We start from the raw sequence: 25,000 nt of genomic DNA, 5'->3' as shown, positions 1-25,000 counted from the left end.
AAAGGCCGAGACGCTTTCAACCGTAGACTTTCTAAAGAAGTATAGCGTTCAGTTTCAGTCAAATGAAGTTCACAAGGCCAGCAGCTATAGGGCCGAATTTGGAGTTCTGTATTAGAAGTTTATTTACGGACAAAATAGCCAAATAAAAACCACCAGGATCATGTAGAGCGGGTTAATATGAACCTTTTAAGACTCACTACAGCAGTTACAGAGAGAGGGGTGACAATTTTTCAAGGTAAACTCAATTGGAAACAGAAGATGCGATGTTCATTTATATGTACAGTCTATGATTCATGTTTATTTTTATTTATTAACTATGGGACAGTGCACATTAATCATCATCTGTTAGGACAGCGTGTATATGTGCCAGAGTTAGTCACGGAGGATCATTTTCAACCATAGTCCTATAGTATAGAATAGATATATATGAGTGGACAGATCTAACTCCTCTTCTCCAGGAGGCTCTTCCGGCTCCTTCTGACCCTGGCTCCAATTGATTTACATTTGGGATCTTGTCGTCCATCTCTCTGTAACTGCTGCTGTGAGCCTCGTCGTTTTGGTCTTAAAATGTTCGTATTAACCCGCTCTACATGATCCAGATTTTTTTTGGCTATTTTGTCTGTCAAAAAAATCCTATTCATAATATAAAGCCTGGCTCCAGATCCTGTAACCGTGAGCATCGTGAGCCTCATTTGAGTGACGCTGAACGCTGTGGGTGACGTCACACTCGCTTAGTCCACTTCTTTATACAGTCCCAAAGGCAGGCTGATGGTAGGACCAAAAATAAGTCAAAGGCACAAAACATTCAGTCCATACACATGACAAAGGTGTTAAAGGACAGTGAAATATATACCATATTTTGCGGGCTATTAGACGCGCTCTTAAGCCTCCAACTGCATCGAAAAACGACTGTGCGTCCACACAATCCAGAGCGCCCTATACACGAATCCACTCGGGTGTCCCAGTACGACTTCAGTAAACTACAAAGCCGCAAACACACATGGAGCAGACAGCGATCGCACAGCGAAAAACACCCGCAGCCACACTCAGCACTCCACGCCGAGGAGGAACGGAACGGAGGAACGAACCGAAAAAAGCGAGTGCAATGTGCCGCTTCTAGACACGACTGAACAACTGAGTCACTGCGAACACGCCGACAATCCGTTGGTCCCAGACAGCACCCTCCCTACACGCCACAACTGAACAAAGCCCAGAGTCACCGTGAACGCCACAAACAAAGTCCCACTGACCCATCCAACTGTTGTGTTTCGTCTAAAGTCCGGTGCGGTTTATTTGTGAAAAAAGTTTGAAAATAGACCATTTAATGACAGTGCGCCTTATAATCCAGAGCAACTAATAGCCCGAAAAATACGGCAATGGTGTTCAAACACTATTGAAATATGGATATATCATATCGTTTAATGTGCTGATACAGTTTTGATATCGTGGGCTGCTGTATCGATATCGCCAAGAGTATTTTTTTGAATATTTTACTAAATTATTTTGTTAGAGAGCTACAGTTTTGTTGCTTTTTCAGAGGAAGGAAAGTTGTTTATGCGACACATTTGACATTTTCACTGTTTTGACGATTAAAATATTTGTGTTTCATATGAACTTTGCAAAAGAAGTGGTTTAACAAAGACTTTTAGTATCACAGCCATGATTTAGCCTTTAATTCTTATTGAACCGAATCAAATCGATTTGAAATATCTCGTATTAAATCGTATCGAATCATAAGCTCACTGTATCGAGGTATGTATTGTATCGGCAACTTCTGAATGATATCCAGCCCTACTGAAATACAAAATGTAGTCATATGAGTAAAATTCTAACATGCTAAAAGTACACACAGTACACAGACAATAGACAAAAATCTTCCAAGACAGACATTTAGTATGTGATGGTTTCTTCTTCTTCGTCTTCATTACGGCAAATTGATCATTCAGCGCTACTTTAAGAGTCGCCAATAAACTTCATATGAAGAATAGAAACATTTTTTGGAGATGTCCTCAGAAACCCCTAAAATTATATCTGTTTTATCTCACTTTTGTCATGAACTTAATCTGATCGTTAATAGTAACATTTTTCTTTCTTTTCCTGACATTTCCTTAAGTATACCTTTTCATATTTTGTTTCTTTGTACTCGGATCTTATCTCGACCTGCATCGCGAAGACGCTCTACTCTCGGGCTGCGCCGGTGTTGAAGGTCATTGGTGAAAATTGTGAGTTACTTTTGTGGAGAGGCTAAGCTTTGGCCGACCCCCGCCATGTCTTCGCCTCGGCTTCCTTTTCACATTAATGACTTCTGAACGCGTCTGTCTCTCCATCTTCCTGTCTCCTAGTCTCAGTCCAGTGAGCCATCAAAACACAGGTTACGGGGCCAAGATTATCCCCACTTTTCTATCCACTATACCGGGCCAAATATCAGCCTTATCCTCTGAAGACATTCTATTTTTTATCACTCCACTCTCTCACCTCCTCTCGTATTTCACTCTTTATCTCTCCTACCTCTCTCTCTCTTCTCTTTCTCTTGTCTCCTTTCGCTCTCTCTCTTGTCGTCTCCTCCTCTGTCTCTTTGTCTTTCCGTCTCTCTCATTTTCTCCTCTCGCCTTCTCACTCTTTCTTTCTCTTTTGCCCTCTCGCTTTCTCTCCCTCCTTCTCTCTCTCGTATTTTACTCTTTATCGCTCCTACCTCTCTTTCGTTCTCTCTCATCTCCTCCTCTTCTCTTCTCTTGTCATGTCCTCCTCTGTCGTTTCCTCGCTTCTCTCTCTCTCTCTCTCTCTGCTCTCTCCCTCTCATATTTCACTTTTTATCTCTCCTACCTCTCTCTCTCTCTCGTCTCTTCCACCTCTCTTCTCTTCCTCTTGTCTCCTTCTCTCGCTCTCTGTGTTGTCATCTCCTCTTTCTCTTTCTGTCTCTTTCTTTCTCTCTCTTTCTCTCACTCTCGTTTCCTCCTCTCGCTGTCTCTTTCTTTCTATCTCTCTCTCTGCTCTCTCCCTCTCCCATATTTCACTTTTTTTTTTAATCTCTCCTACCCCTCTCTCTCTTGGTGTCTCTCATCTCCTCCTCCTCTTTTCTCTCTCTCTTGTCGTCTCCTCCTCTCTCTCATCTGCTCCTCCTCTCTTCTCTTTCTCTTGTCTCCTCCTCCTCTCGCTCTTTTTGTTGTCATCTCCTCTTCTTTCTTTCTGTCTCTCTCTCTCTCTCTCTGCTCTCTCCATCTCTCATATTTCACTTTTTATCTCTCCTTTGTCTCTCTCTTGTCGTCTCATCCTCTCGCTCTCTCTCTCTTGTCTCCTCTCTTCACTTTCTCTTGTCTCCTCCTCTCGCTCTCTCTTGTCACCTCCTCCTCTTTTTCTTTCTGTCTCACTTTCACTCTCGTTTCCTCCTCTTGCTTTCTTTCTCTCTCTCTCTCTCTCTCTCTGCTCTCTCCCTCTCATATTTCACTCTTTATCTCTCCTACCCCTCTCTCTCTCTCTTGTGTCCTCCACTTGTTCTCTCTCTTGTCTCTTCCTCCTCTTGTCTCTTTTTCTGTCTCTCTCTCTCGTTTCTTCTTCTCGCTTTCCCCTTCTTTCTTTCTCTTTCTCTCTCTCTCACTTTCTCTCCCTCTTCCCTCTCTCCCTCTCTCCTTTTTCACTCTTCCTCTTTCTCTCTCTCACTTTCTCCCTCTCTCTCTGCTCTCTCCCTCTCTTATTTCACTCTTTATCTCTCCTACCTCTTTCTGTCTCGTCTCCTCCTCTCGCTCTCTCTCTCGTCTCCTCCTCCTCTGTATCTTTCGCTTTCTTTCTCTCTCTCCCTGCTCTTTCCCTCTCTCATATTTCACTCTTTATCTCTTTATCTCTCCTACCTCTCCCTCTGTCTCCTTTCTCTTTTTGGTCCCACTATCTCCTGCTTTTTGTCCTCTTTCAGTGTTTCTCTTTCTTCTCTGTCCTTCTTTCTGCTCGGCTTCTCTCTTTGTTTTCACAATTCTCTCTTTTCTCTCTTAATTGTCGATGTATCCCATTTTTCTCTCTCATTCCTACCTCCCTCACTCTCTCTTCTTTTACTCTTTTACTATCTCTCTGCCTCTCTCCCCTTCTCTCTGCTCTCTTTCTCTTGACTATCTCCTCCTATCTCTTTTTACCCTCCCTCTCTTTCTTTCTCTGCGTCTGAGTCCACCACGCTCTGCTCACCGGCTCCCTCTCCTGCACGCTGCCAATCTTCTACAGTAGAATGAAAAATGCGTCCAATATCCCAGGGACAGGGCAATAATGACTGGAAAGCAATAGAGGTGAAGCAGAGCGATAGCATCCAGCTGGTGATGGCACTCTTTGCTTGGGTTCGCACTTGTGGGGAAGTCAGTTGAAAGACTTTTTTTCTTTCTTTCTTTCTTTCCGGGGTGTCTATTTTTCCAAACTCCTCTGTCTCATTTCCACAGGTCTGTAAACACAATGGTTGACTTTGCCCGCCGAAAACAAAAGCAATGGGACAAAGATATTTATTTTTTTTTAAAAAGCTGCAGTGTGTAACTTTTACGTGAGCGTCTGCCTCCTGCCTGAGCCCCTGGAGATGTGAGATGTTATTGTTTGGCCTGGTCCACAGTAGAGCAGGAAACATGTTGTATCTTCTTGCATTTATTTAATTTCAGGGGTTTTATTGATAAAAAAATGGCTTTTCTTTAAATGCTTTCTGACTGTGAGTGAGGGGTGCCTCTCCACAGATCTGGCCAAACAATTAAATGAACATCTACACAAGTACTACACCACAAGTACTACACCACAAGTACTACCACAAGTACTACACCACAAGTACTACAGCACAAGTACTACACCACAAGTACTACAGCACAAGCACTACAGCACAAGTACTACACACAAGTACTACACCACAAGTACACAAGTACACAGCACAAGTACTACAAGTACTACACCACAAGCACTACACCACAAGTACTACACCACAAGTACTACACACACACACCACTAAGCACTACACCCACAAGTACTACAAGTACACACTACAACACTACAGCACAAGTACTACACACACACTACACACAAGCACTACACCACAAGTACTACACCACAAGCACTACACCACAGTACAGTACACACAAAGCACTACACACACAAGTACACAAGTACACAGTACACACAAGTACACACACACAAGCACTACTACACCACACTACAAGCACTACACCACAAGCACTACACCACAAGTACTACAGCACAAGCACTACACCACAAGTACTACACCACAAGCACTACACCACAAGCACTACACCACAAGTACTACACCACAAGTACTACACCACAAGCAGTACACCTCAAGTACTACACCATAATCACTACATCACAAGTACTACACCACAAGTACTACACCACAAGCACTATACAAGTACTACACCACAAGCACTACACCTTTGCACTACACCTTTGCACTACACCTTTGCACTACACCTTTGCACTACACCTTTGCACTACACCTTTGCACTACACCACAAGTACTACACCACAAGCACTATACAAGTACTACACAACAAGCACTACAGCACAAGTACTCTCACCACAAGTACTACACCACAAGTACTACATCTTTGCACCCAATGCAGTTTGGTTTTTGTAGTCACCATTCCACAGAGTCTGCAAATAGTTTTATTTGGTTTTTATTTTTGTTGAAAATGTCAAAAGTCTTGACAACCATGCGTATGTGGGAGCAGTATTCCTAGACCTTAAGAAGGCTTTTGACACAGTAAACCATCAGATTCTTTTATCTAAATTATCCAGTTTTAATTTGTCTAAAGAGGCACTGCGTTGGTTTGAATCTTATTTATCCCACAGACAACAACGTGTTTCCCTCTCTGGCTTTAAATCACCCTACCTCAGGGGTCTCCAACCTGTAGCTCTTCACCTCTTTCCAAGTAGCTCGCCAAGGGATTTCTGAATTACGCATAATGTGATGAATAATTAAAATTTGACTGATTAAATGCCTTTTACCGTAGTACATGTATCATTTTGAAGCCTAACTTTGTGCACTAATAAATGAATAATGTTTTATGTTTTATAGCATTGGTCTCCAACCTTTTTCCTCCGGTCAGCTACTTTTATAAAACAAAGATGACAGAGAGCTACTCATTTTAGCGGTCACAAGAAATTGAGTAAATATAAGAGCCACAGTGAGCCTTAGATGAGATATAGTTAGATGCCTATAAAACAAACCATTATTCATTTATGAGTGCACAAATTTAGGCATCAAAATGATACATGTACAACGGTAATGGGCATTTAAATAATCAAATTTAACTTATTCAGCATAATACTTGTAATTCAGAAATCCCTTGGTGAGCTACTTGGAAGAGGGTGGAGAGTTACCAGTAGCACCCGAGCTATTTTATCTAACTGCACCTGTTTTATAGACATCTAACTGCACCTCATCTAAGGCTCCCTGTAGTTCTTATGTGTGCTCAATTTATTGTGAGCGCTTAAACTAGCAGCTCTCTGGCATTTTCGTTTTGTAAAAAGTAGCTCATTTGAGGAAATAAGGTTGGAGACCTCTGCCCTACCTTCACTGTCCGACAGGTGTCCCCCAAGGTAGCATTTTAGGACCGCTTTTATTTAGTTTATATATCAGTGATCTTGCTGAAATGTGTCCAAATGTCAGTGTCCAGCTTTATGCTGATGATGCTGTAATCTTTACACCTGCCCAAACTGTACAAGAAGCTTCAGAAAAGTTCACATCAGCCATGACTCGTGTCCAAAAGTGGGTCAAGAACTCGTACTTGCAACTCAGTATAAAGGAAGCTGTCTGCATGATGTTCAGTAAAAAAAACAACTGAGCTACAGCGGCCCAATGTCTTTCTGGACAAGGTGGAACTCAGCCTCGTCAAAGAGTTTAAATACATGGGACTGACATTGAACATTTAAGAAACCCAATAAGCACCTCACAAAAACTGTTCATTTTAAGTGAATTTTAGACAGGTAAGATCCTTTATGACTCTCTATGTGGCACAAAAGTTTTTACACTCCATGATTCTGTCTCATATCGAGTATTGCATAACCGCACCATTATTGCATAGGGGTCGATTCCCGGGTCAGCTTGGCTTTTCTATGTGGAGTTTGCGTGTTCTCCGCGTGTCTGGGTGGATTTCAGCACTGAATGAATCCAATGAGGAGGACACATTTCCCTATGGACACAATAACGTGCACCATACCCTTCTCTGTATTGACCCAGCAGCTCATCTGTTTGTTCCACGGCTCTTTTGTTTACTTTTTTTACATTGTTTTGGCGAATGCGTCTTTTTTACACTGTTATTTTTTTAATAATGATTGTTTTTTTGACATTCAATTGCCTGCTCCAGTTTGAGTGGGTGGGGATAGTGACTGTTTATGAATTTAAGCACAGAGCTGCATTAAACAGAAAAGCACCTGAAGTTGGAGGATGATTCTCTCCGTAAATCTCCACCGTGTTCAGATCAGAATTTTGATTTTGTATTATCTCGATTATCGATTAGCATACAGTACAGGTATAATAATACTGAGCTACTTTCCACTCACTTATTAATGATATTATATTATACTGTATATTATTATAACTGTATATTATATAAACTGTTTACTTCTGCTTGACCGGGCCCATGTGTCTGTTTATACCAGAGGAACTTCATAAACCGATAATTTAGCTATTTTTATTTCCCTTTTCTCATTCTGTGCAGTTTGTCAGCCGTACAGTTTGGGTGATTTTTGTGACTGTGAGTGTGTGCCCTACATGTGTGCGACTTCCTCTTTGAGCTGATGTTATGGTACAGTGGGGGTTTAATAATAGATAAGCCCGGGTCCACACTGTTGCTCCGGCGGCGCATACTTTAGCAGGCCTTTCGATCACCCGCTCTCCCCTGTCACGGCGCCAACAATGGAGGAGGACGGGGGTTCACGCGGAGGTGGACTGTAGGGGCGTTAGAGGACGGGGGGAAGGAGAGGGGGGAGGAGTGGGGCAAGGGTAGACAGGTAAGAAAGAGGAGGAGGAGGAGGGGGGCGGGGGTTAGTGGAGTAAGGTGGAGGAGAAAGGGGTATTGTGAGGAAATGGTGAATGTGAAATGGCATTAGGAGGGGGGAGAGAAAGAAAGACGGAGAGACCGAGGGAGAGAGAAAAAGGGAAAGGGGGGGGGGATGCGAGAAAGTGGGAGGAAGGGAGAAAGAGAGGGGGAGGAAGAGAGGAAGGGAGATAGGGTTAGAGACAGATAGATCGAGGGAGAGAGAAAGGGAAAGAGAGAGAGGGGGTGGTATGCGAAAGAGAGAGAGAGAGAAAGAGAGGGAAGGAGAGAAAGATGGAGGGAGAGGGGGGAGGGAAGAGAAAGAGAGCTTAGAGACAGAGAAACTGAGGGAGAGAGAAAAAGAGAGAGAGGGTGTGGGATGCGAGAGAGAGAAAAGGAAAGAGGGAGGGAGGAAGAGAGGAAGGGAGAAAGGGTTAGAGATGGAGACTGAGAGAGAGAGAAAGATAGAGAAAGAGAGAGGGGAAGAAAGAAAGCGAGTGAGAGAGAGATCAGAAGGGAGAGAGGGTTAGAGATAGAGAGACTGTGGGAGAGAGAGAGGGAGGGATGAAAGAGAGGGAAAGAGGAGAAAGAGAGGAAGAGAGATATAGAGGGAGAGAGAGGAGAGAAGAAAAGAGCCAGATTTAGAGAAAGCAAGACCCAGGGAGACAGAAAGGGAGAGAGGGGGTGGGATGTGTGAGAGAGAGAGAGGGGGAGAAAGAGGAGGGAGAGAGAGAAAGAGAGAGGGAGAGAGAGAGGGGAGAGAGAGAGGAAAGGAGAGAGAAAGGAGAGAGGAAGGGAGCAAAAGTTAAAAACAGAGAGACCGAGGGAGAGAGAAAGGGAGAGAGGGGATGGAATGCGAGTAAGAGGGAGAGAGAGAAAAAGGAGAGAGAGAGAGAGACGAGGGAGAGCGAGAGGAATTGAGAGAGGGGTGAGATGCGAGAGAGAAAGAGAGGGAGAGAGAGGGAGGGAGAGAAGCGGAGAGAGAGAGAGGAAAGGAGAGAGGGTTAGAGACAGAGAGACTGAGGGAGAGAGAAAATGAGAGGGGTGTGGGATGACAGAGAGAGGGAAAGAAAGAGAGAAATAGAGAGAGGGACAGAGGAAAAGAGCTAGAGTTAGAGACCGAGGGAGAGACGGAGAGAAGGGGAGGGAGACAGAGAGGAAAAGAGAGAGAAAGGGAGACAGGGGAGGGGGTGGGATATGCCAGAGAGAGAAAAGGGGAGGGAGTGAGAGAAGAGGGGGGTAAGAGAGAAGGGGATAGAGAGAAAGAGAAGGAGAAAAAGAGGGAGGGGGGCCAGGCCTGATGATGGATGGCGTGTGCTGACGTCTGCTGACCACTGGACTGAAACTGGACATGGCTCCCCTCTCTTTCTCCGTCTTTTGTTCTTAGTCTCCATCTCTTGTTTTTTTCTGCATTCTTTCTCTCCCTCTCTCTCTCTCTCTCACTCTCTCTCTCTCTTTCTCCATCTTTTGGCCTTAAACTCCAACTCTTTTGTGCTTAAACTCTGTTTTTTTTGTTTTCTTGTGCATTCTTTCCGTTCCTTCATCACCCTCTTTCTCTCTTTGCCTCTGTTCTCCTGTCTCTTTCTCTTAAAACACTCTTTAACCCTCTCTCTCTTTTAATAATAACAATGATAATTTATTGGAGGTGGGTGAAGTGTCTTGCCTAAGGACACAATGTCGGAATTTGGTCTGAGCAGGAAACAGTTTTAGGACTTTCGGGTTAGGAGGACCAGTTCTGTAACCCACCAGCCACTGTTGCTCTCTCCTCTTCTTTTGTTTCTTGTCTCTCTAGCTCTGTCTCTCTTTCTCTAATTTTTTCTCTTTTTCTGTCTCTTTCTTTCTCTTTCTCCCTCTTGTTCTTCTCTCACTCTGACCCCCATGTATTCACTCCTTTTTTCCCCATCTCCTCCACCCGTCCACTCCTCTCCTATTTGCTCCACTTCCTTCGGCTGTAACACGTCCACATCGCCGTACCTCACTCCCCTACGCTTCCTCTCCTCTCTCCTCTCTCTCTCCGTCTCTCCATCACCCTTCTCTTTTTCTCTGTGACGTTTAGTGGTGCTTTGGGCTAAACGTTGGCTATAAGACCCGCACACGTACAGTATTATATATCAGAGCCACCCGTCTCCGCGGAGGTGATGAGGTATTGGCCTGTCTGTACACTTTACACGACGGAGAGTTTCCCCTGGAGACAAGCCGTAAAGAACACGTTTAAAAGTTTTATATCAACAGGTGGGGCTGCGCAGTGTGTAGAGTGTAAGATTTCATTTGCAAATACTCGTACGTATTTATTAAAACACGGTAAGTAGGGCTGAAACTAATGTTATTTCAGTAGTCCACTATAGTCAGCAGTAGTCTTTCGTTGTACCGTATTTTTTGGACTACAAAGCGCACTTAAAATCCTTAAATTTTCTGAAAAATCGTCAGTGTGCCTTATAATGCGATACGCCTTATGTATTAATTCTGGTTGTGCTTACTGACCTCGAACTGATTTTATGTGGTACACGGCGCTCAAAAATCTGTCAAACTGTTTGAGTACGACTTTTGTAAACTACGAAGCCGCACTTCTTGATGCAGACATGTCAAACTCAGGCCAAGGGGTCAAATTTGGGCCGCGATATAATTATATTTGACCCGCGAGATCATATGAGATACAGATAGGCTATAGAGACATAATTATTTGAAATTTTGTTATTTTTTTATATTATGCTTGTTCTGGATTCAGTGTTAAAGCAAAACTATTATTAAACATTTATTTAAATAAGAAAAAGCTGAACATTACATATCTCGAAAGAAGAGAAGACATGCAGATTGCTGAAATTTATCAGTAAATATTTAGTTTGGTCCACGACTTAGTCCCAATTTTAAATTTTTGGCCCTCTGTGAATTTGAGTTTGACACCCCTGACCTGACTGGATTGTCGGAGCATTACGGCTACCGCAATCAAGTGCCTCGTGAAGTAAAGGGTGAACTATAATTCTCCTTCAACTCAATGCACATGGCTGCCGTCGCCTTGTCGCAGAAAGAACACACATATTCCACTGAGTCGTGTCCTTTAGTCCGACAGAAGCTGAACCGCATCAGCGCACAAGGAGCGAGCTGTTTTTTTCAGCGCTTATAGTTTATGCAAATTAGCCATGTAGTTTTAAGTTTTGTTTCTGTAAAACGTAAACAAATGTGCGCAAAGCTGCATTAAACACATTATTACTCAATGTACATTTGAGTCTTCCTTGTAGGGAAAAAAAAAAAAAAAAAAAACTATCTTAAATGATCCACCCACATTCAGATTCATAATACACGTTCACACGCCGGGCGAATTACACCACGATCTGCCAGTGGATAGTGGATGCCTTCGCTTAATGCGCCTTATAATCCGGTGCACCTTATGTATGAAAATAGACGACAGAATTCAACATTATTGATATTGTGCCTTATAATCCGAAAAAATACAGTTCATACATTCTTAACCAAATAAAGATTGAAATGCATGGCCACAGGAAGCTTCTAGATTGATAGTGATTAGGGACATTAAACAATAACAGTGATTATCGCTTTGAAATTGTATTGTTTGTGGTACATTGTGATAAATGGCAGTAGAAATGATTGAATATGGTGATTTTGTCTTGTTTCATACTGCCCTAATTCCTACGACTTCCACAATAATTGTTAAAATACTGGCATGATATGTTTATTTTGATTCAATAGTCACAGTATGTAAGCTTCTATCCAAAAAAATAAATAAAATGCAGGCATGTATTTATTTATTTATTTTTTATTGCACTGAAAAACATGCATACTTACTTTGAGTGTGCTTGCATCTCCACAAACCTGAACATTATTTGGCCTTGAGCAGAGCCACCACCTGCTTGTTTCCATGGAAATGTTGTTTCTTTGACTATAATATTCCACAGTGTGGCACAAAACGGATACATCTCCATGGAGAATGTTCCAGAGTATGCTTTTAAAGCTCCTATATTACGCAAAATTGACTCTAAATGGGCTTTAAGACATGTTTATCAAAATCAGACCTGGAGTTGTGCTTTGTTTCATTCACACATGTTTGAGTAACCCTTTGTTATTAATCTGTCTACATCTCCAATACTCAAAATGCTCTGTTCCACCTTGTGATGTCACATAGTGGTAGTTTTCATTATCTTTTACCTTTAGTTCAGTAGAGATCGGCAATTCCAGGGCTGAAATTATCCTAATGATTCTAGTGAAGGTGGATGGAGTGTGTTAATAAAACAAAACACAACTCCAGGTTTGTTTGTGATGAGGAAACAACATTATGACATAGATCAGAACAGTGTTGGGGAGTAACAGATCACATGTACCGGAGTTACATAATCAGAGTACTAATTATGAGTAACTGTATTCGGTTACAGTTACTGTTTCAGTGAGTGGGAATTGGATTACAGTTACTTTGTTGAAATAAATGGATTACACGCTGGTATTTTCCTGTTTTCACATTTTGGGCTAAATCTGTCTTTTTTTTTTTTTTTTTTTTTCAGTAATTCCACTCATTGCTGGACACTAAACCAGGTCCAAACCAGATCCAAACCAGGACTAAACCAGGACTAAACCAGAACTAAACCAGATCTAAATCAGGACTAAAACCAGGACGAAAACCAGGACGAAAACCAGGACTAAACCAGGTCTAAAGTAGGACTAAACCAGGACTAAACCAAATCTAAACCAGGACTAAAATCAGGACTAAACCAGGACTAAAAACAGGACTAAAAACAGGACTAAAAACAGGACTAAAAACAGGACTAAAACAAGGACTAAAACAGGACTAAAACAGGACTAAAACAGGACTAAAACAGGACTAAAACAAGACTAAAACAAGACTAAAACAAGACTAAAACAGGACTAAAACCAGGACTAAAACCAGGACTAAAACCAGGACTAAACCAGGACTAAAACCAGGACTTAACCAGGACTAAACCAGGACTAAAAACAGGATTTAACAGGATCTAACAGGACTAGACCATGCTGTGTGGACCGTGTCTTTTCCTCTTCTATCAATAATATTTTTAATTTCGTTAAGTAAAGTCTGGGCTTTTAGCAGACAGAACTTCTTACGTGAAGATTTCCTCGTCTTTGCTTCTCTTCAGAAAACCAAGTAATCCAAAGTATTCAGATTACATTACTCACTTTAAGTAATTTAATGGGTTCCGTTACAAACTACATTTTGGCGTATGTAATCTGTAATCTGTAGGGGAATACATTTTAAAAGTAACCTTCCCAACACTGGATCAGAAATGACCTAATACGGACGTTTAACTTTCTATTTCCGCAGAATCCTACAGGAGACCAGAAAGTTCCACACTGTTCCTTTAAAAAAAAAAAAAAAAACGTCTTCTTTTTAATGAATATCCTTTAGCTCTTATCATGTCACAATTCACACATTCACTCGTCTACATCTTAACTTATTGCTGTGTTTATTTTACCTCAGTTTTCCTCTTTGGTTGGCGGAGGAGGAGATTCAGGGACGCTCCGATCAAACCGCCTTGTCGCGCTGAAGGCAGTGCGTTGCTAGGCGACTGTGAGAATCCGGTGACAGGGTTCAAACTCTGGTCTTGTTTCTGTGCGCGGCGCGTATTTCCACAGTCTATATATCACTTTTACATTACAAATTATTCTGCCGGGACGTTGTGATGAAGGGGAAGTGGCGTATCTCTGAACTATACTGATTTCAGGTTATTAAAGGACTTAGTTTGTTTGCGTTTGTTTAAAGAGTTTTCTTGTTCCCTGTCAGACCTCAAAACACAGATCATCACGTATTTGTGTACCTGTTTAGTACAGCTTTTTTTTTTTCGTTTATCAGATACACTTTCCTTCTCCTTGTTTCAAAGCTGAACATTGGTACAAAGACTCTGTGAACTGAAAAAAATTCTTCAGTTATCATATTTAACCAGTGTTGGGAAGGTGACTTTTAAAATGTATTCCCCTACAGATTACAGATTACAGACCCCAAAATGTAGTTTGTAACGTAATCCATTAAATTAGTTAAAGTGAGTAACATAATCTGAATACTTTGGATTACTTGGTTTGCTGTAGAGAAGCAAAGACAAGGATATCGTAACATAAGAAGTTTTGCCTGCTAAAAGGAAATAAAAAAGCCCAGACTTTATTAAAAATATTTTTGCTAGAAGAAGAGGAGACACAGTCCACGCAGCATGGTTTAGTTAAATCCTGTTTTAGACCTGGTTTTAGTCCTGGTTTAGTCCTGGTTTAGACCTAGTTTAGACCTGTTTTTAGACCTGGTTTAGACCTGGTTTTTGTCCTGATTTAGTCCTGGTTTAGTCCTGTTAAATCCTGTTTTAGACCTGGTTTGAGTCCTGGTTTAGACCTGGTTTAGACCTGGTTTTAATCCTGGTTTAGTCCTGGTTTAGACCTAGTTTAGACCTGGTTTTAGTCCTGGTTTAGTCCTGTTAAATCCTGTTTTAGACCTGGTTTGAGTCCTGGTTTAGTCCTGGTTTAGACCTGGTTTAGACCTGGTTTAGACCTGGTTTAGACCTGTTTTTGTCCTGATTTAGTCCTGGTTTAGACCTGGTTTTAGTCCTGGTTTATTTCTGTTAAATCCTGTTTTAGACCTGGTTTAGACCTGGTTTAGACCTGGTTTAGACCTGGTTTAGACCTGGTTTTAGTCCTGGCTTAGTCCTGTTAAATCCTGTTTTAGACCTGGTTGTAGACCCGGTTTGGACCTGGTTTAGTGTCCGGCAATGAGTGGAATTACCGAAAAAAAAGAAAAGAAAAAAGGAATACAGCCCAAAATGTGAAAACAAGAAAATACTGCAGTGTAATCAATTTACTTCAACAAAGTAACTGTAATCCAATTACCACTCATTAAAACTGTAACTGTAACTGAATACAGTTACTCATAATGTGTACTCTGATTACATAACTCCGGTACATGTAATCTGTTACTCCCCAACACTGTATTTAACCCAATTGAAAATCTTTTATGAATCAGATAACAGGGCAGCTGCAGGGTCTTAAAAGTCTCAAAAAGTTCTTAAATTTCATGTTCCTAAATTAAGGCCTTGTAAAGTCTTAAATTCTGTTGTCCAAGTTTTATTTTTTCACAAAGGTCTTAAATTTCAGCCTATTTTTTTTGTTTTGTTTACTCAACCAGGCTGCAGTGCAATGTTAAATGAAGAGAGGGAAAAAACGTGAAATGAACAGTCAATTTGGAGTTTGCACATACAATATTTTGGTTTCTGGTGCCAACAGCAATGAGTAAACAATCAGTACAGTGGTAAAATGTTGGATGGATCATGGGGAAGTGTAGGTTTAATCCACAGCGGCTCTTAGATTCTAGATGTAATAGTTGGTTGGTCATTATTAGAATTGGAGTTGGTGTTTTTCGTCCACATGATGGGTGCGATGTTGGTCTTAATTTTCATGTAAGTGGTCTTAAAAAGGTCTTTAAAAAGTCTTAAATTTGGGGTAGTCAAACCTTAAACGTAGAGCCGCAACATTTAATTTGACGTCACTGATTTCAAAGCTTCAGAGCTGCATGGCCCTGTGATAACCTTTGGTCCCTGTGACTCCAGTGAACAGCCTTTTTTGCATTTTCAATACAATATCCAGTGCAAGAAAGTGGAGAAAATAAAAATAGATTTTCTTCCACACAAATCGATTTGAACTTTGATTAAACCATTTAATGGATTCTTGCCTTAACCCACTGCTGTAGCTTCATCTGTGTTTATATGTCTTTATGTCTGTAGGCTGGAGTCTGAGAGGGCCAGAGTCACAGCCCACGCCCAGGCCTCGGCTCAGTCTCAGGTGAAGGACCAAGTGTCCAAGCTCCTGTCTGCAGAGAGAGCAGCTGCTGAAGGAGACCTCCAACAGGCCATCGTCAGAGAGAGGATCGCCACAGAGGACGAACAGCGCAGGGTGCAGCTCTATGTGAGTACAAGATACTTTTTATTATTCAATTTCAGCCTGTTAAACTCTTCTTTTTTATTATTTTATTAATTTGTTCAACATATAATAAACAAAGTCCCTCTGGAGTTTGCCCTGATGAAGGCCGAAGGGCCGAAAAGCGTTGGCATATTTTAACTTTATCTGCCATGTGGTATTAAAGGCTTTTAATTATTTTGTACTTTTTGAGTGCCTCAGTTTTTTTCCTACTTGGTATTTGAAACAAAGTCCATATCAATATTTTAAAATCTATGCTAAGGCTGACTCATAAAAGTAAAATTGTATTAAGTTCACAAATTTAAAAATCCCTAGAAAAAAGACTTTATTCTGGATGCCCTTCCTCTCATAATCAGCCTTGTTCCTGTAGTATATGTAATATCTAGAAGTGTCTTGCACAGGGACACAAAGGCCCCATCCACACTAGTACATATTTGAGTCCTTTTCGTTGCGGATGTAGTGTTCGTCCACACTAATCTGATGGAAAATGGCTCCAAAGACGGAATGATCTGGTGCCGCCAGCTCCCACAAAGTATGGATCTGATTTGGCACTGTGTGGACGCCTGAAAACGCTGATACGCTGACGTAGGAGCTCTAGTTGCCGTCGTTGGACCACGTCACTGTAACTTGCGCCTTCCTGAGTTGTTGGGTTTATGACATCGGTCATGTGATGCTATTGCAGAAAAATGTTTATACAAACCATAGACAAACAGGAAAACAGAGTAGCTAGAACGACTTGCACAGAACAGACTCACCATCAGCAGAACACCCCTCTGTCACAGAAAGAACACTTATATTCCACTGAGCTGTGTCCTTTAGTCCGACAGAAGCTGAACCGCGTCAGGGCAAAAGGAGTGAGCTGTTTTTTGAGCACTTAGTTTATGCAAATGAGCCATGTGGTTTTAAGTTTTGTTTCTGTAAAATGTAAACAAATATGCTCAAAGCTGTGTGGACAGGGCAGGCTTGCAAACACAGAAACGATGTGTCTGGACGCAAATCGTTTCTGATATGGTGATTCAGTGAGTTGTTTCAGTGTAAACGTAACCAAAGACAGGCTGGAAACTGAACCAGTAACCCTCTGGTTCATAGATAAGTGCTTTTGTTTCTTTTTGTGAGAGTATAAGTTGTTACCTTGTTAATGTTGAGGCTCTTGTGGATGTTTCTCGCTGGTTCCACGAGTACAATTCCACTTTTTATTATTCGGTTTCAACTTACACACAACTGTAACTCCTCTTTTTTATTATGTAGTTTCATTAATTTGTTCTACATACAATAAACTAGAACAGCAGATCACAACAGCTCAGTTACAATAAGCAAACATAAAGGAAACATTTAAAACGAAGTAAAGTAGCAGCACGAAGTATCTACAAATTCGGTAGACTTAGTTCTGCTGGAGTTGCCAAGCCCCATAAAATACTCCTAAATACTGCTTTTATCACCTCATTTTCTCCTCTGTATAGGGCTCCACAATATATCACACACTTTTATTACGTTATTTGCAAATTCATATTCCAAAAAATAAAGTTTCAATAATTTTGTCCTTTTATTAAGGCTGTAAATAGTATAGTTATTAGGAAGTTGTACCAAAGGTGTTTTTTATGTTTGCGAAAGTTATTGCGAAAGTTTATGCCATGAAGTTGTAAATTTTGTGTAGTTATCTCTTTGTTTAAAGTGCATATGATTCTCTGATTTGTACTTGTACTTATAATTTGGTGGGATTATACCTGTTGTAAATATAAGTTATAGTTTTATACAGATCAAAAAGCAACATGTGAAGAAAAGTAAAAAAAAAATAAAAAAATACTGAAAATTAAAGGAAGTAGAGGTAACACTTTATAATAACTACACCTTATTTAGCCTTAATAAAGCATGAACAAAGACTTAATTAATAATGATTCATGCTTAGTAACTACTTAATTACTACCTGAATTAGCACTTAACTTGCACTTAATTCACCTGTGCTGTAAATAGTTACTCAATACTTCTTAATTACTCATGAACTAACCATTTGCATGTTTACAAATGCATATTTAAGTTCACATTTGAGCATTTATTAATGATTAGTAAGCTATGAGAGAATAATTTACTAATAATGCAATGCTGTTATCTGTTAGTTAAGTCTTTCTGAGAGCTTTTCTAAAGTGAAGACTAATTATGCTTTATTAAACATTTGTTAAGGTTGGTCAAATTCCAGAGAAACAATAATACATTACTAGTAAATCATTCTTTCATGGCTTACTAATCATTAATAAATGCTCAAATTTGGACTTAAATATACATTTACAAATGCACACACAAACGGTTAGTTCATGAGCAATTAAGTAAGAAATACATTATGAGTAACTATTTACAGCACAGGCGAATTAAGTGCAAGTTAAATGCTGATTCAGGTAGTAATTAAGTAGTTACTAAGCGTGAATCATTATTAATTAAGTCTTTGTTCATGCTTTGTTAAGGCTAAATAAGGTGTAGTTATTGTAAAGTGTTAACTGAAGTAGAGAGTAATATTTTAGAGAGACCCATATCACGCTGGGGAGAATTCTGTCCCAAAATTAGACATTGGCCGTGCCTCATTTCTCTTTCCTCGCTTCCTTTTCCTCGCTTCCTTTCCTCGATTCTGCAGGAAATGGTTAAGGAAGGTCCCGCCCACAGAGGAGACAAAGCGAGGAGAGAGGATATAAACTGCTCACTGAGACCAATAAAGTTTGATGATTTTCTATATTTACCTCCTGAAGCCTCCCTCAGGTTTTCTCCTTCCTTCCGTGGTTTTCTTTGGGACCCCACTAATATGACACATTTGATTGACAGCGGAAAAATGGAGGATGGAGGAGAGGAATCGAGGAGAAGGACGCGAGGAAAGAGAAATGAGACGCGGCCATAATTTACGTTAGAAACATATTTTTCTGATACTTTAAACATAATTTCAACAAAATAAAGGTTTTATATATTTTTATAGAGGAGTTGAATCTGTGTATCATTTGTTTATTTGTTTTTCAAAATAAAACCGAAAATAAGAAAATGTAAAAAAAACAGCTATTTTCTTCATTATTTGTCTCAAATACCAAAATGAAAAAAACGGATTATGATTCGTTTTTTCATTTTTTGATTTTGTGTGAGTTTGTGTTTTGTCCATGAATAATGGAAAAAATGGATAACAGCCGTTTACAGTTTCCGTGACTTAAACTGCGATGCCGAACTTTTGTACTGCATACGGACTAAACCAGGACTAAACCAGGACTAAACCAGGACTAAACCAGGTCTAAACCAGGTCTAAACCAGAACTAAACCAGGTAGAAACCAGGACTAAACCAGAACTGAACCAGGTCTAAACCAAGTGTAAACCAGAACTGAACCAGGTCTAAACCAGGTCTGAACCAGGTCTAAACCAGAACTAAACCAGGTCTGAAACCAGGACTAAACCAGGAACTAAACCAGGTCTAAACCAGAACCCAGGTCTAAACCAGGTCTAAACCAGGTCTGAACCAGGTCTAAACCAGGTCTAAACCAGGTCTAAACCAGGTCTAAACCAGGTCTAAAACCAGGTCTAAACCAGGTCTAAACCAGGTCTAAACCAGGTCTAAAACCAGGTCTAAAACAGGTCTAAAACAGGTCTAAAACAGGTCTAAAACAGGTCTAAAACAGGTCTAAAACAGGACTAAACAGGACTAAAACAGGTCTAAAACTAGATTTAAACCAGGACTAAACCAGGACTAAACTGGTCTCAGTCCTGGTCTGGTCTGGGGCTGGTCTCCAATTTTTCATTTGATTTTAGAGACAACAAAATAAAGTTTTTTAATTATTTTTTTCCGTTTTCTTATTTTTCGTTTTATTTTGACAAACGAAACGTCTACTTTTAGCACGGTTTCTAGGTAGGATTTGTGTAATTCCCTAGTGTGATGTCATGACGAATTGCCAAAATTGGGTAAATATAATGATCTTCACTGTGTTTTAGTCAAATGAGTAGTCCAGAAACCTGTGATTGGCACTTTAACTACTTTTCAGTCGCCTGGTTACAAAATCGCCAAAATGTAATATAATTTCCCACATTTTTCAACCATAGTTAATTAAAAACTGCATTCTTTCCTCATGCCATAGCAAACTCCTCATTACCGTACTTTAACACGGCGCTGATGAAGGGCGCGCTGACATTGTGCAGTCGAACCACATAACCTTGCGTACGGAGGCGGGCATACAGATGAGGGCTTTTTGAACTTAAATAGTTTGTGTCTGAAGCTGACATACCTGTCATCTCCACGGCGACGCAGGGTCACAGGTTACGTAATTCAGTGTGCATATTACAAATAGACTTCACTGCTCATTTGCTCAGTTTTGGAGGGCTGGTTTTAACTTTTTTCCATCAGATCTACCGTTTTAGGAGTCTTAAAGGTCCTATATTACGCAAAAATGTCTCTTGTGAGCTTTAAGTCATGTTTACAGAATGCAGTTACCTCATTAAAAACACACCTGGAGTTGTGTTTTGTTTCATTCGCACATGTTTGAGTATTTTTTTATTAGTCTGTCTACATCCCTAAAGCTCTAAAATGCTCTGTTCCAATTTGTGATGTCATGTAGTAGTAGTGGCCTTTAGTTGCATTGAAACTCCTGGCAATTCCTTGCCTGAAATCATCCAAATAATTCTAATGAAGGTGTGTGGAGTTTAAAAACACAGTGGAGCACTTCTTGTATTGCCACATTAGCCTGGTTCATCAACTGGTTTAATTTCGTGGAAACCGTCTGACCTCGCAGCATTAGGATTCGTTCGTTCAACGGTTGGCCTCGACCTTGGGAATCGTTGCCAACACGCTGATTGGCAGGTGCCTGAACTCGTACTTCCGGGGTTTTTGCAAAACATCTAGTGTATTCCGATTCCTGATCTAGTCACTGGAAAGAAATTAAATTGAGCGGAGGCACGAGGTGACGCCAGCCTGTCTATTGCCACATGACATCACAAAGTATAAAAAAGTGTAGTGGTTGTCTGTTTGAGAAAAGAACTCAGCCTAAATAAGCAGAATTTGTGTGTTAAACATGTGTGAATGAAACAAAACACAACTCTGGGTATGTTTGTGATGAGGAAACACTATAACATAGACCAAAAAAGTGTACTATGGGCCCTTTAATAGTATCACATTTGCGTTCTCTCCCTGAGGTACTGCAAGTTGCGTGGTTACCGGGTAGACTTTCGTGAGAACGGTTCGATGTAGATTATTTTAGATGATATTTTTGATTTATGTATTTATTTTGGGCAAGTAGAGATTTATATTCTTATACAATGTAACATGTAACATAAGTTAAATCATAAGTGAAATCATCATAGAAATACAAATAACCACAACAAAAAAATTTCCCAAAAAGGAGTGGGAAGAAGAAAACCTTTTCAGATATTTTGCATTAAACTATATGAACTACTTACAAGTGTGGATAATGAGTAACTGTTATATATGTATACTGTGTTAAGGACCACCCATTGAATAAAAGTTATAGTGAAGTTCACAAATTAAAATTGAAATAAACCCAACATAGAGAGTTTTTTGAGTATTACCAATATTGTCAATTTGTCACTGATATCTTTGTGATGAGGAAACAACATTATAGCATAGATCAGAAAATAGCATAATGTAAGTCCTTTTAATTATTTTCTTCAAATTAATTTAGTCTTTCTAGAATCATAGATACATCTTATTAAAAGTCTCTTCTTTTTATATTCACATTCACATCTAGCAGTTCAATATCTCCTCATTCTTGGACAAAACGTAGCCTCCATTTTGTGTCTTTATTTCCTGTAAATTGCCCTTGTAGACAAACATTGTTCAGCACACAGCCACAGACAGCGCATTGTTTTCTAAAAGAAAACATATTTTCCCTGGAGTGTGGCCTCTGTTTACAAACCTGTGCTATTGATTATATAGCTCATTTCACACGCTCATCTCTGTAATAGAAAAATGAATCATTTTGTGGGAGCAGAGAGGAGGGGCGTGATTCTGCCCCAGGACAACTTTGTGAGGGATTCCTCATTTGGAACGACGATCAAATCAAATGGAGAAAGACGGTGGACGAGAAGACGTATGTGATGTGTTTTTCTCTTTAGCGACTGGAAAAATCATGATTTAGTCTTTCTGAAGGTTTAGGTAGTACCGAGAGAAGCTGCGCGCTACAATGCAAAAGTAGAGTTCTGATATTGTAGTAAATAATGTCCTTATCACAACATTTCTCAGTACTGGTATAGTTCTTTGACACAGACTTTCACTTTCAGATTGTATATCGGTAAATATTATGATTCAACCATGAACCTAAAGATGCACTATGTAACTTTTCTATTGGCAAGGCAAGTTTATTTCAGTAGCACAATTCGAACACAAGTGATTCAAAGTGCTTTACAGAATAAGATATACATTAAAATCACAATAAAAACTAGTCAAAACATAAATAATCATCATAAAACTAAAAAGAGAGAGAGAGACATTAAATTAGAGAGAAGAGAAGAGTACGCTAAGAAAAATGAAAACTTTTAGTCGTATGCAGCTAAACAGGACTGTTTTCAGCCTGGATTTAAACAAAGTCAAAGTAGAATTTGTCTCACATCTTCAAGAAAACTGTCCCAGGTTTTAGCTGCATGAATCTCTAACACTGACCCCCCGTGTTTAGTCCTGAGTCTGGGCACCAGCAGGAGGCCGGTCTCTGAGCTCCTCAAATTGCGAGATGGTTCATATGGCTCTAACATGTCACAGACTTTGGTGCGAGGCCATGGAGAGCCGCTTTAAAGTCTGTTCTCTGAGCCACAGGAGCCAGTGCAGAGATCTGACCACAAGACGCATGAGCTCGTACATCCTAGCTCGAGTCAGGACCCGAGCTGCAGCATCTCAGCTCATTTGAAGAGGACAGTGAGAGGCTGTTACAGGAGCCTAACCTACTGGAGATAAACGCATGGATAAGTCTGGATATTGCAATATCTACCATCTACTCGTTAGTCAGGCTGGCGCCACCTAGTGCCTTCGCTCAATTTCATTTCTCTCCAGCGACTAGGTCAGGCATCAGAATACACTAGACGATTCACAAAAACCCCGGAAGTGCGAGTCCGGGCACCAGCCACTCAGAAACGAGCCATACATTCTGTGTTGGCCACGATTCCCAACATCGAGGATTTAAAGCCGGAACAAAGAGAATGTTTGGTGAATTTTATCAAGGGGAAAGACGTTATTGCCCTTCTTCCTACGAGATTTGGGAAAAGCTTAATATACCAGTTATCCCCGTTAGCGGCGCATTACATACGTCACAACTAAATAGCAGCGATTGCTTAAATGAAAAAAAGTACCCGCCTACAGTCAAGCGAACGAATCCTAACGCTGTGAGGTCAGACGGTTTCTACGAAGTGAAACCGGCTGATGAATCAGGCTGTCTACTCGTCTCTGTGAAGATGTAATTGCTTTGCTCCATAGTATGACATATCTCCATGGAAACAAGCCTCATCGCTACATCACTATGGCCAAATTACATGTCAGATCTATGAAGAAAAAAACACACCAGTAATTAAATAAATACATGATAGACCGGTGCATTTCTATATTGTGGAACTTTCAGGTAACAGTAAAATAACATAGGCTATGTTCAGACTGCAGGGCTTAACGCTCAATTCCGATTTTTTTGTGAAATCCGATGTTTTTGCGAGGTCGTTCACATTTCCAATTAAATGCGACTTGTATGTGACTCCAGTGTGAACATTAAACGGCCTGAAAGTGTCCCGCATCTGCACTGGAGACACGTCAACCACAGCGAGCGTGCTCTGTGTTTACGGAAGTTGTCCAAACATGGACGCGAGCATTGAGCACCTGGAGATTTTTAAGTTCCTCTCGTACCGGAGCCAGAACATGAACAACTTACTTGTTTTAAGGAGGAGATTGAGAAGGACGAGGTTTTTGGCCATGGTGTTTTGTGGGACAGCGGCAGCGACGTCCGTGGAAAGGAACGTGTGGATGTGGAGATGTAGCCAAGAGTGGTGAGTGGTGATGTGCTTCGCTTCAGTGACACGGAGTTCATTAACAATTTTCGCCTACTTCAGCGCAGAATAGTGACGTTTGTGACTTGTTGGTAAGCCACAAACGTAGGTCGGATGAATGCGCTTTGACCGTTCACACTGAAGTCGCATGTCAAAAGATCGGATATGTATCGGTTTCAGGACCACATATCCAAGTGTCCTGGGTCGCATTTGAAAAAATCGGATCTGTGTCGTTCAGACTGTCATTAAAAGATCAGATACAGGTACACAGAAGCCAAAAAATCGGATTTGGGTCACTTCAGGCTGCAGTCTGAACGTAGCCATAATCTCCAATGAGACAAGCAGGTGCACCCCACTCCCACATGAAAAGTTACATAGTGCACTTTTAATTGTATATTAGGATCTGCGTTGACAAGTGGATTTCAACTTTGTAAGAGTAAATCATCATCTTATTTTAGCTAGAAGCCTAATCCTAGCAAGACTAATATAAGTTTTTGCGATATTTCACCAACTCTTCACTATAGATACATACATACGTTTAGTCTGAATCCTAATGCTCCTTATTTGTGTGTAAGCCATTGCACATATTGTGTTCTAACACCTGTCTCTAGTGTACTGTATTGTAGATTGGACTGTATAGAACACATTATCTCCGTTGCTTTCGAGTGTTTCTGAGATGCTGAGGTCCTCGTGGATGTTTCTGGCTGGGTGCTTCCGAAGCCTTATCCTCTTTATCTTTCTTTCCGGAAGACGCTCAAATCCCGCTCAGCATGAAGACTGCGCTTGTACCCCTAAAGGCTAACCTGGAGCCCTCGGCAGCTGTTTCAACTCAAGAAAAGAATTGATTTCATTTTTACACAATAACACTTTTCTGTCACATTTCGCCTCAAGTTGCTGTTAGACAAATCTGTTCTATGCACGTGTGACTACAAATATGCTACACATTTGTTTCTAGTCTGCATTCTGAGGGTTGTCAAAAGTATGAAAATCAGATACTAATCGATATTAAAACTAGTATCGAACCTATATACTCATTTTAGAAGATATCGATACTTAAGAGCACATAGACTAG

At 40.5% G+C, this 25,000-nt stretch overlaps 1 protein-coding gene across 2 annotated transcripts in view; it reads left to right on the top strand.

The window, feature by feature from the left end:
* chchd3a (coiled-coil-helix-coiled-coil-helix domain containing 3a) overlaps nt 1-25,000 on the top strand; it is a 305,052-nt gene that overhangs the window by 65,776 nt on the left and 214,276 nt on the right. For both annotated transcript variants that reach the window (XM_020940968.2, XM_020940967.2), the window contains exon 5: nt 15,746-15,926. In XM_020940968.2, the coding sequence (XP_020796627.2) occupies nt 15,746-15,926 (181 nt within the window). The remainder of the gene's footprint in view (nt 1-15,745; nt 15,927-25,000) is intronic.

This window comes from Boleophthalmus pectinirostris, unplaced genomic scaffold (assembly GCF_026225935.1).
Source record: "Boleophthalmus pectinirostris isolate CB_2022bp ecotype Guang Dong unplaced genomic scaffold, ASM2622593v1 HiC_scaffold_18, whole genome shotgun sequence".
Classification (NCBI taxonomy): Eukaryota; Metazoa; Chordata; class Actinopteri; order Gobiiformes; family Gobiidae; genus Boleophthalmus; species Boleophthalmus pectinirostris.
This window is presented reverse-complemented; position numbering and strand designations above follow the sequence as displayed.